The sequence below is a fragment of the Rhodotorula graminis genome, assembly GCF_001329695.1.
Source record: "Rhodotorula graminis WP1 unplaced genomic scaffold RHOBAscaffold_7, whole genome shotgun sequence".
Taxonomy (NCBI): Eukaryota; Fungi; Basidiomycota; class Microbotryomycetes; order Sporidiobolales; family Sporidiobolaceae; genus Rhodotorula; species Rhodotorula graminis.
This window is the reverse complement of record NW_017264934.1, coordinates 551,830-561,926: the sequence shown is the minus strand read 5'-3', so window position 1 is coordinate 561,926 and position 10,097 is coordinate 551,830. Positions and strand designations below refer to the sequence as shown.

The following is a 10,097-nucleotide window of genomic DNA, read 5'->3' as shown; positions in this document are numbered from 1 at the left end:
ACGGCGGGGCCACCGGGAGGCTCATCGAGAGGCCCATGCCCGGGAACAGCGCGGCCGTCGACGCCGAGGTCGACGCTTGCGGCACCATGAGGTCGACCGCGATCGACGGCTGCGACGGCGACGACGACGAGCCCGACGAGCCGACGGCGTCGGGCGACGACTCGTTCTCGCCCTCGGGCTTGACGACGGCGGGCTTGGTCGCCGACGCGTTCGAGACGCGGCGCTTGCGCGGCGCCTTGCCCGCCGGCCCGTCCTCGTCCTCGCGGTTGTGCAGGCGCGAGTGGCGGTGGAGCGTGTCTCTGCGCGGGCGGGAGAGAGGGAAGGAGGGACGGAGGAAGGAGGGGAAAGGCGAGGTCAGCGACGGCGCCTCGGTCGAGGCTCGTCAACCGGGGACGCACTGCCGAGCGAACGTCTTGCCGCAAGTGTCGCACGAGTACGGGCGGTCGAGGGTGTCTGCGGGCGACGAGGGACAAATGCGCCGGCGTCAGTTCCCGCTCGGCAAGGGGGAGCCGGCCGTCGCTGCCGAGGACGAAGGGGGACGCACGGGTGCGCTCGTGGCGCTGTGCGTGCTCGAGCTTGCGAAAGGTCATGTCTGCGAGGAGGCGAGGCGGGCGTCAGTCGAGCTGGTCGGGCCGTGGCGCGCCGCCTCGAGCGCGGCGGAGCGAGCTGCGGGCCAATTGGCCCGCGCGCCCTCGGGGATGGGGAGAGGGGGAGAGGGAGGAGGCGGACCGCAGTAGCGACAGGTCGCGACCTTGCCCTCCTTCTTCTTCTTGCCGTCGGCAGTCGTCGTCGACGACGACATTTGGCGCGGGCGGGCGGAGGCGGAGAGAGAAGTGTGGGAGGGGGAAGTGGAGGGGCGACGAGTCTGGGGGTGCGGAGGGCTCGGGAGGGCTGAGTGGACCGTGGGCGCAGCGGGCGAGCGGCTCGCGTGCGGGTGTGCGGGTGAGGCGAGGTGTCTGTCGAGGTCCGCAGGCGTGTCGAGCGCTGGAGTGCGCGAGCGTGCAGGGGGAGGGGGAGGAGGAGGAGGAGGGGGGCCACGAACGAGGGGCGCCGCGGCTCACTTCGACCCTGTCTGTGCCTTTTTCCCTCCGCCGCCGCCCCTTTGACCGGCGCTTGGGTCGCGGTTGCTCGCCTCGAGAAACGCTGCTGCTCTAGCCAAGGCACCTCTCGAAACGCTCTCTGCACTCGGCCAAGGCGGCGTCCCTGCACGAGCCGCTCGCGACGTTCACTGCTTTGCCCCGCTCCGCTTCCTTCCGAGCGGCTGGCCCCGTTCGAGCTCGCGGTACCGAGCAGAGCTTCGTACGCGAGAAGACGCTGCCCATGGTTGACAGCGGGACGAGGTGCGCGCGAGAGGGCCGAGCGCTCAGCGCGATCTACCCTCAAGCGGGCAGGTGCCTCTGCTGCCGTCGGCACAACTGAGGTCGAGGCCGCAATTGTGCGTGGCGCAGCACTGCGCGAGCTGTCCTTGGCCCCGTCATTCCGAGCACACTCTCGGGGTGCTCGTCGCCGAGAGCAGCTCGTGGGGGAGAGCTGAGGGAGAGACGAGCTCTCGTAGTAGGCAGCGGTGGACGCTGTGCTCTGCAGGGGTGCTCTGCAGCGGGCCGAGCGAGTCAAGTACAGTGCGGTTCAGTGCGACACCCAGCTCGAGGTGGATGCGGGCGCGTCGACCAGCCTCTCGCTCCTCGAGAGCAAGCACCGCCCCTCGCTCGTCACCCTCGCTCCGCACTCTCAGATGACGACCAAGAGGCGTGCTTCAGCCTCGCCTGCACCCACCGCCGCCCCGGCCGAGCGCGTGTACCCGGTCGCCGGCCCTGCGAGCGCGACCAAGCGGCTCAAGAAGAGCGACCCGGGGTACGAGGACCAGCTCCCGCCCGAGAAGCGCCTCAAGCAGTTCAAGAGAGGTGCGCCGACTGCTCTCTCCAAGTCCAGCCATCGCAGAGCGGCATCGCTGACCTCCTTGCCCTCCCTCTCCTCCTCCCCTCTGCCCCCACCTCGACCCGGCCCACCTCATCACCTCGCCCTCGTTCACGTCCACCAGCTTGCCCGCAGGCCACTCGTGAGCGTGCCGATCGCGTGTTTGCCCAACGGTTTTTCTGCGTCGCGAGGGAGAAACAGGGCGAGACGAGCGAGCAGTTCAAGGTACTCGGTACAACCGGGAACGCTTACACCGTCCAGGTCCGTCAGCCTCTTCAGCCGCTCTCCGAGGCAGCACGAGCTGACCCGGCCGCCTCGTACCGCAGATCGACAAGGTCCCGTCGTGCGACTGCCCCGACGGCGCCAAGGGCAACACGTGCAAGCACCGCCTGTTCGTCTTCCTCAAGGTCCTCCAGGTCCCGCAGTCGTCCAACTTGTGGTACCAGTCGGCGCTCCTCTCGTCAGAGCTCGCCGCCATCTTTGCCAACGCGCGCACGGCACCGAGGACCGCGTTCGAGGAGGGCGTCGTGCGGCGGTACCAGGTCGCGACGGGCGCGCTCAAGCCCGAGGACCTCGAGGCCGAGTCGAGCTCGCTCGGCGTCAAGAAGCGCGTCCCGGACGAGGGCGACAGCTGCCCGATTTGCTGTACGTCCTCGCGCCCCTCCTCCCTCTCCCCCCTCTTTTTACCTGTTCTCGGTCGCTCACGGAGCGCCCTCCTGCAGACGAGGACTACACGCCCGGGTCCGAGGAGGGCCTTGTCTTCTGCCTCGGCGAGTCGGGCTGCGGCAACGCCCTGCACCGCGAGTGCTTCATGAACTGGGCCAAGACGTCAAACCCCACGTGCGTCCCGCTCTCCCTCTCTCTCGGTCCACTCTGCAGCTGTCGATCCGAGCTGACCCTCCCTCGCCGACCGATCGACCGCAGCACGTGCCCACTCTGCCGCCAGAAGTGGACCGACTCGTCGAGCGCGACCCAGGGCGGCAACGCGCACGCCGGCCCGAGCTACACGGCCGAGGGCTACGAGAACTACGCCGCCATGACGGGCATCTCGAACAAGCGCGACACGAGCAGCTGTGCGTCCACCTCCTGTCCGTCCTGCGTCGCTCTCGCGGAGACCTGAAGCTCCCTCGCCTCACACAGACCACCAGGGCCCGCGTCGTGGCCGCGACGGCGGATGGCGTTTCGGCTACGACGACGACTGGAACGGCGGCTACGGCTGGTACATGTGAGGCTCGTGCGAGGGCCGTGAGAGGAGGGCCGCGGCCGTCGGTGGGTCAGGGAGAAGAAAGGAGGGCGAGACGAGACGTTTCTCGCTCGCTCGGTTCTCTCGGCGCGCTTTCTTTCGTACTTTTGTGCCTTGTCTAGCCTACGCAACTTTCTTCAGTGTCCTTGCCCGACGAGCTTTCTGCGCGAGAGCGCCCATTGCGAGCCGAGCGTCCTCTCCCTCCAAACGCTCGAGGCGTCGGCGGCATCGGGGCGGCCTCGGCTTGCTGTGCTCGCCCTGAAGCGGCGGCGCTCAGGACGCAGACGCTCTTTCAGCACTCGCTGCGGCGGTCGAGGGGCGAGAGCGAGAGAACGAGGCTCAGGGGAGAGATCTCGGCAAAGCAGAGGTCCGAGCGGCCTTTTCTTCTCGACGACGTCGGAAGCGACGTGGTCGCTAGCGAGCTCTTCCGCTCTCGCATATGTGACACGAGGGACAGCAGCTGCAGACTGAGAGAGCGAGACTCGTGACAGATTGACATTGCGAGGAACAAGTACAGGAGGAAGGATGGTGGCTCGTCGGCCGACCGTCGTTGACGCGTCGAGATCTTTTTGACGCTCGACGCTCACGACGACCGTGCTCAGGCGTACGTCGACACGCTGCGCTTGTCGTCCGTCATGCTCGCCGACTCGCGGTGCATCGGCTGCCCAATCTTGGCCTGGCCGTCCTTCTCGAGGTCGGCCTCGCCGTACCTGGCGCTCGGCGACGTGTCGTCCTTGACTGCGAGCAGGATGCAGGACGCATCAGATATGCGCGTAGGAGAGAGAGAGAGAGAAGGAGGCGCGAGAGCCCGAGGGTGAGAGATGGGGAAGGAGACGCACGCTCCTCGATCTCGTCGAGCCCGCCGCCCTCCTCGAACGCCGCCTTGCCCTTTTCGAAGTGCGAGCCGTGCGCCTCGGCGCCGACGAGGCAGCAGACGATGATCAAGCCGGCGACAATCTGCGGGCGGTGCGAGGAAGTTCAGCAACGAGGGAGGGAGGGCCAAGCGCAGCAGCAGAGAAGAGGGGTAGGGACGCACAACGATCAAGATGACGCCGATGAGACCGTAGTTCGGGCGCCCTGCAGCTGTCTTGAGGTTCTCGCCCGCCGTCGCCTCGATCTGAGCGGACGCCGACGAAACTGCGTGGGACGACGAGTCAGCTCTCGCAGAGGCAGGCACTGCAGACGTCGAGACGCACCCATGTTTCCGAGCTGGTAGGCGACACCGGGCCAGACCTGCAGGAGAAGAGGCGAGCGTGAGACGGGAGAGCGGCGCAAGAAGGAGGGAGAGGGACGCACGGCGCGGAAAGCGACCGGCGAGAGCTCGGCGAGGTAGACCGGGATGACGCCCCACGCTCCCTGCACGCCGAACTGAACAAAGAAGGCACCCGCCGCCAGGCCGGCGAACGAGCTGGGAAGGTACCACAGCGGGATGAAGGCGCAGGTCCAGATGCACATGACGATAATTGTGAGGCGGCGGCCGAGGAACTGCGAGACGTAGCCCGCGACGGTGCCGCCGACGATGGCGCCGACGTTACCGACGATTGTCGCGAGCGTAGCCGTGTGTGCACTCAAACCCTTGCCGTCCTCTGCGGAAGGGAGGGCGGGTCAGTCTCGGTGACACGTAGGGACGCATCGAGGTAGGGCCAGATAGCTCACGGATGTAGCTAGGGTACACGTCCTGACTCGAGTGCTGGAAAGACAGAGAGAGTCAGCCAGGAAAGACTCGGCGGCCCTCGAGGAGACACGACGAGCGCCTGCTCCGTTCCCTGTCCGCCGCAGAGCAGGAATAGAGGAGTACGCACGCTGAAGAAGTTGAATAGAGACATAATAATAACGGCAAAGATGCAGCGGACCCAGTGAATCTTGAGCGCGCGTCCAGCCTCGCGGAGGAAGATCTTGGACTTGGTGCTCGACGAGACGGTGGTGCCCTGGGCCTTGTCGGCCTCGCGACGCTCGAGGAAGTACGCCGACTCGGGGAGGACGAGGCGCACGAGAGCGGCGAAGAAGGAGACCGCGGAGGCAAAGTAGAACAGGATCTTGAAGTCGTTGTGGCGCGCGACCTCGGTGAGGTTGAGGACGGCCGCGATGAGGTAGCTGTGGGGGAGCCGCACGTCAGTAGAGAACGCAAGACACTGTAGGAGCACGAAACGCACCCGACGGCGTAACCCTGCTGAAGGAGGCCGGAGAAGAGGCCGCGAGCGCGGACGGGCATGTTCTCCAACGCGAGGGCGGCGGACAATCCCCAGATACCTGTGCGAGAGACCATCAGTACGTATGCTCGGAATCCTGAGCGGCGACGTAGCGAGGGACGTACCGCCCATGGCAATGCCGAACAGGCAGCGGACGGCGAGAAATTGCGGGAACGTCTTGACGAACGCGGTGCCGAGCGAGAGGGCGCCGCAGCAGCACAGATCGATGATGAGCGGGTACTTCCTGCCCCAGCGGTCCGAGGCAAGGCCAAAGATGACGGCGCCGGCCGGGCGGAACTGCAGGAGGTGGACCGTCAGGAGGAGCGACTTGAGAAGGCCGATCTTCCGAGACGCACGAGGAGCGTGAGCGTGATCGAGGTCGTGATCTGCTTGAGCGGCTTGTCGAAGAAGATCTCGAGGCGGTGGTTCGACAGCGAGACGGCGAAGAAGTCGATACTGAGAGGACACAACGAGCGTCAGTTGCCGTCGAGTTTGACCCAAACAGAGATAGAGAGCGCGAGACTTACGCGTCGCAGGTCCATGCAAGCCAGCCGCTGAGGAAGAAGGCCCATTGGAGCGCGGTGAGGGAGCCGAGGACCTTGAAGAAGTTGATCGACTCGCGGTCCGACTTGGGAGGCGGGCGAGGAAGGTTCGCGACTGTGGGCGGCGGAGATATGGTCAGCTACATGTCCCTTGCGAGTAAGGTACAGAGCGCGAATGTGCAGCTGGCCAGGCTCGTGCGGGCGAGCCCACCGACGACGACTCGAGGGCACTCGAGCCTCCACTCTGGCCCGTGCGGCCGCTGAGAGGACGGTGACGACTCACTGAAAGCGCTCATGATGCCCATCTTGTGCTGACCGCGTTCGAGCGTGCGGGCGAAAGCGGTAGGAGCGTGGCGCGAGAGCGAGAGGAGGGAGGACGAGGGTAGAGAGAGCCGCGTATCGTCCGTCATGGACGAGTTGGGGGTCCACTCGCTCCTCCACGCCTTTGTGTCGCGCTAACGCGGAGCTCTCAGCATCGTCTGCGGAACAACTCGCCGGGCGAGCCCAAATTTGGCTCGTCGAGTGGGCGCAACCGGGCGCCGCAAGGGGAAGAACCTCGGACGAGAGTGCTGCGGCCGCTCTTTCTCGATTGTCGACGCGCACTCGACGAATCACAAGCCGTAAGACAGCGCAGAAGGTCCGGAACAGAGCGGACTTGAGGCGTGGGGGGTCGCACGCTGCGCCGTTCCTCGAGATTTCAAACCCGCGCACGCTCGCGGAGATTCGGGCAGCCTTCGACCGCTGCGGCACTTCTGCGAGCGGTCGGCAGAGAGAGCTCGAGGGGAATTCGCTTGAGCGGCGACCAGCAACGAGCCCGAGCGAAGGACCAAGAGCAAGCGCAGGCGACCTTCTCGAGTTCGACTTGGACGGACGAAAGAGGGGAAATGTCGGGAGTGAAATGCAAGCGGCGGAAGCGCAACAACACGGGGGAAGGATAGACTACATCCGCGAGGCATGCACGACGCGTCTGCCAGCGAGACCGTCAAGCAGCCGCCACCGCCGTCGCCGCCGCCGCCGCGCCTGCCCTGAGCTCCTCGAGCAGCTCGCCATGCTCGCGCAGCATCGACTTCTTGGCCGACCCGCCCGCCACCTCGTCGACGAGCGCGACGAGCCTCGGCACGTCCCACTCGACCTCGACGCCGCGCTGGCGCAGCTTGGCGACGGCCGACAGGACGTTCCACGCGGCGCTGACGGGCTTGAGCGGCGCCGACGAGGCGCTCATGCGCGCCGTCATGTCGCGCAGCGCGAGGCGCTCGTCGTGGAAGAGCGCGAGGGCCTCGAACTTGCGGTCGGTGAGGGCGTGGCGCGCGGCGGCGGGGAGGGTCGAGTTGGGGAAGGGGAGGGCGAGGGAGGGTGGGCTGCGGGTCGCCGACGACGCCGAGGTCGGTGCGGCGGCGCGCGGGTAGGTCGACGAGGCCCAGGGGTTGTACGGCGTCGTCGAGAGGCGGTGCAGGTCGGCTGTCGCGGCGTCGGCAGACAGGTCGGAAAAGTCCTGGATGGCGCGCAGGACCAGGAGCGAGGCGTAGACGTCGTTGGCGGCGTCTGTGGGTCCAAAGGGGGCGTCAGTCGACGCGTTCTTGTCGAGCCTCAAGTCCGAACACCACGAGCGCGAGCTCGTGGGACCGGCCATAGAGAGGGAGGACTAGTCGACGCACACTCGAGCTGCTCGGTCGACAGCGCCCCGGACCACCTCGCGCACCGCACGTCCTGCTCCTTGGGCAAGTACGCGTCGAGGTACATGCCGACGAGCTCCTGGAGGCCGATCAGGCCCGGCTTGAGGCGCCCGACGAACCGCTCGGGGTCGTACGCCCGCACGCACGCGTTGAGCTCGAGGAGGCCCTGGGCGTTGTGCGAAAAGTCGCGCTTGAGCTTGGCGGCGTCGCCTGCGTGAGCGAAGCATGAGCGTGTGTATGGGGCGAGGAAGAGCAGGCGAGAGAGGGAGACCCACCGGCAATCTGAACGCCGAGCTTGAGGCGCTCCGGGTCCTCGACAAGCTGCTTGAGTGCCGGCGGAAAGCCTGCGACGACGGGCAGCGTTAGTGATCTCGCGCAGGAAAGACGGGAGGGGGAGAGGCGGCTGGACTCACGCGACATCTTGGCGACGTGGACGAGGAGGATCGTGTCGGCGTCGCAGACCTGGACGAGCGCCGCCTTGCCCGGCCCGCCGTTGCCGGCCATCTTGGGCACGTACGGGTCCCACTCGAGGTCTGCGGTCGGGGGCGAGAGGGTGTCAGACGAGGTTTGACGGCGGTCGGGCGAGAGGTGAGGGAAGGTGAGAGGGGCGTACCAAAGCCGAGCGGCCTGTAGAAGGTAACGCGGACGAGGGGTCAGTAAGAGACCCGGCCCGACGGCCGAAAGTGCAGGAAAAGAGAGAGAGAGAGAGGACGCACCCCTTGAGCGTCGGCAGCACCCTCTCGACCTCCCTCTCGTCCATCGTGTACACCATCCGCGGCCTCGTGCCCCCGCACGCCTCGACAGGCCACGTCTTGAAGCTGAACGTCGTCGTCCACTTGGCGCGCAGCAGCTCCTGCTTCGCCGCCTCGAGCTGGCGCTTCGAGCCCAGGCGCGCCGGGCGCGCCGCGCCGGCGCGAGCGGTGGCGGGGCGGGTCGAGGGAGGGGCGCGTGAGGGGACGCCTGGGGCGAGGACGGGGCGAGGGCGCGACGTCGAGGAGGTCGTGGAGGTGGAAGGGGGCGCGGCCGGGACGCGCAGGGTCGAGCTCGAGGCGGTGGTCGAGTAGGCGGACGACGGCGAGGCCGGCGCAGGAGCGGCTCGCCCCGCCGGGCGCTGGAACCACCCTCCCCTCGGGTTGGCGAGCGGCGCCGCCGCCGCCAATGCGCGCGGTGCGCGGTGCGCGACGCTCCCGACGGGCGCGGCCGACTGCGGCTTGCGCACGACGACGAGGTCAGGCGACGACGCAAAGGCGTCGCTGTCGTCGCTCGAGAGCTCGATGACCTTGGCCCTGGGCGCCGTCGCGCCTGCGCCCGCGCTCGTGCCGTCGCCGACGGGTTGCGCGGCCTCAGCGCCGGGCGGCGAGCGCGGCGACGAGCTGTAGGCGCGGATCGAGCGCGCCAGCGGCGAAGTGGGCGCGGCGGTGGCGGTGACGGTGACGGCGGCGGCGGCCGCGCCCGGCGAGAAGAGGTCGCGCGCGTGCTGCGGCGGCTCGGGGCGCGGCGAGGTCGGCGTGGACGAGTGCGTGCGGGAGAGGGTGCGGAAGCCGAGGCGAGGCGAGGGTGATGGGCGTGACGCGGCAGGAGCAGGTGAAGGAGGGAAAGGAGGAGGGGAGGGCGAAGGAAGCTGCGCGCTCGACGGCCGCGGGCCAGACTCGCCCTCGCCGTCCGACAGGAGCAAGTCGGCGTCCTGCGAGAAGTCGATCCCGTCGACAAGGCGCTCGAGCTCGTCGGGCGCGAGCGCGAAGGAGCTCGCGTGCGGTGCGAGTGGCGGGCGCTCGCCGTCGTGCTCGCCGCGGCCGAGGTCGCGGCCAAGGTCGATGTCGAGGTCGAGGTCGGGGTCGAGGTCGATGCCGTCCCAGTCGACGCCGGCGACGAGGTCGTCCATCTCGGCCTGCGACAGGGCGCGGGGCGTGCTGCCGTGCGCGGCGCTGGCGGGAGGAGGAAGAGGAAGGGCAGGAGGCGGTGCCGAGCGCGTCGGGGGCTGCGGCGACCACGTCGCTGCCGCAGCGCGTGTGCGCGGCGAGGGCGTGCGAGTCGGGCGCGCCTGCGACTCGAGGGAGGACGTGCGACCGAGGGCGGCTGAGCTGCGGGGGCGGGCGGGTCAGCGCGCGCTCGTCGTCCTCCCTCAAGAGGGGGGCGGTGCAGGACGGCGCGAGGAGTGGGAGAGAAGCAGACGCACCTCGAGCCCCCGACCTGGACTCCCTGCTGCCCCGTGCCGCTCTCGCCTACAGCGAACATGACCGGGTCGCCCTTACGCCACGCCCGCCCCGCCGACGGCGACCCCTCGCGCGCCTGCTCCTGCTCGGCCGCCTGCGCCTGCGCCGGCCCGCCGAACACGATCGGGCTCCCAGGGACCCACATGCGCCCTTGTGCGCGCGTCGTGGTCGACGTCGAGGTCGTGTGCTGGTGGTGGTGGTGCCGCGCGGCGACGAGGGCGGCGCAGCGGCGGATCGACGGGGGCGATGAGGAGGAGCGGGGCGGCGAGAGCGAGGCGAGGCGGAGCATGGAACGGCTGTCGGCGTGCGGTGGCGCGCGTGAG

The 10,097-nt window shown here is 68.4% G+C and overlaps 3 protein-coding genes across 3 annotated transcripts; 1 reads left to right on the top strand and 2 right to left on the bottom strand.

The window, feature by feature from the left end:
- Positions 1–1,732: 1,732 nt before the first annotated feature.
- RHOBADRAFT_49765 (uncharacterized protein) lies at positions 1,733–3,290 on the top strand (the record flags this gene model as incomplete). The annotated part of the gene is made up of 6 exons (XM_018415268.1): positions 1,733–1,901; positions 2,039–2,175; positions 2,241–2,559; positions 2,637–2,754; positions 2,839–2,987; positions 3,055–3,290. The coding sequence occupies 6 exons, from the start codon at positions 1,733–1,735 to the stop codon at positions 3,141–3,143; spliced, it is 981 nt and encodes a 326-aa protein (XP_018270848.1). The 3' UTR covers positions 3,144–3,290.
- A 465-nt stretch (positions 3,291–3,755) lies between these two features.
- RHOBADRAFT_15257 (uncharacterized protein) lies at positions 3,756–5,959 on the bottom strand (the record flags this gene model as incomplete). The annotated part of the gene is made up of 9 exons (XM_018412251.1): positions 3,756–4,294; positions 4,354–4,390; positions 4,454–4,743; positions 4,814–4,847; positions 4,960–5,251; positions 5,311–5,407; positions 5,472–5,643; positions 5,703–5,802; positions 5,874–5,959. Coding segments are annotated over 9 exons (1,647 nt in total), but the record flags the coding sequence as incomplete, so codon positions are not given.
- An 805-nt stretch (positions 5,960–6,764) lies between these two features.
- On the bottom strand, positions 6,765–7,162 carry RHOBADRAFT_66487 (uncharacterized protein). The gene has a single exon (XM_018418981.1). The coding sequence runs from the start codon at positions 7,120–7,122 to the stop codon at positions 6,871–6,873; it is 252 nt and encodes an 83-aa protein (XP_018270846.1). The 5' UTR covers positions 7,123–7,162; the 3' UTR covers positions 6,765–6,870.
- Positions 7,163–10,097: the final 2,935 nt, after the last annotated feature.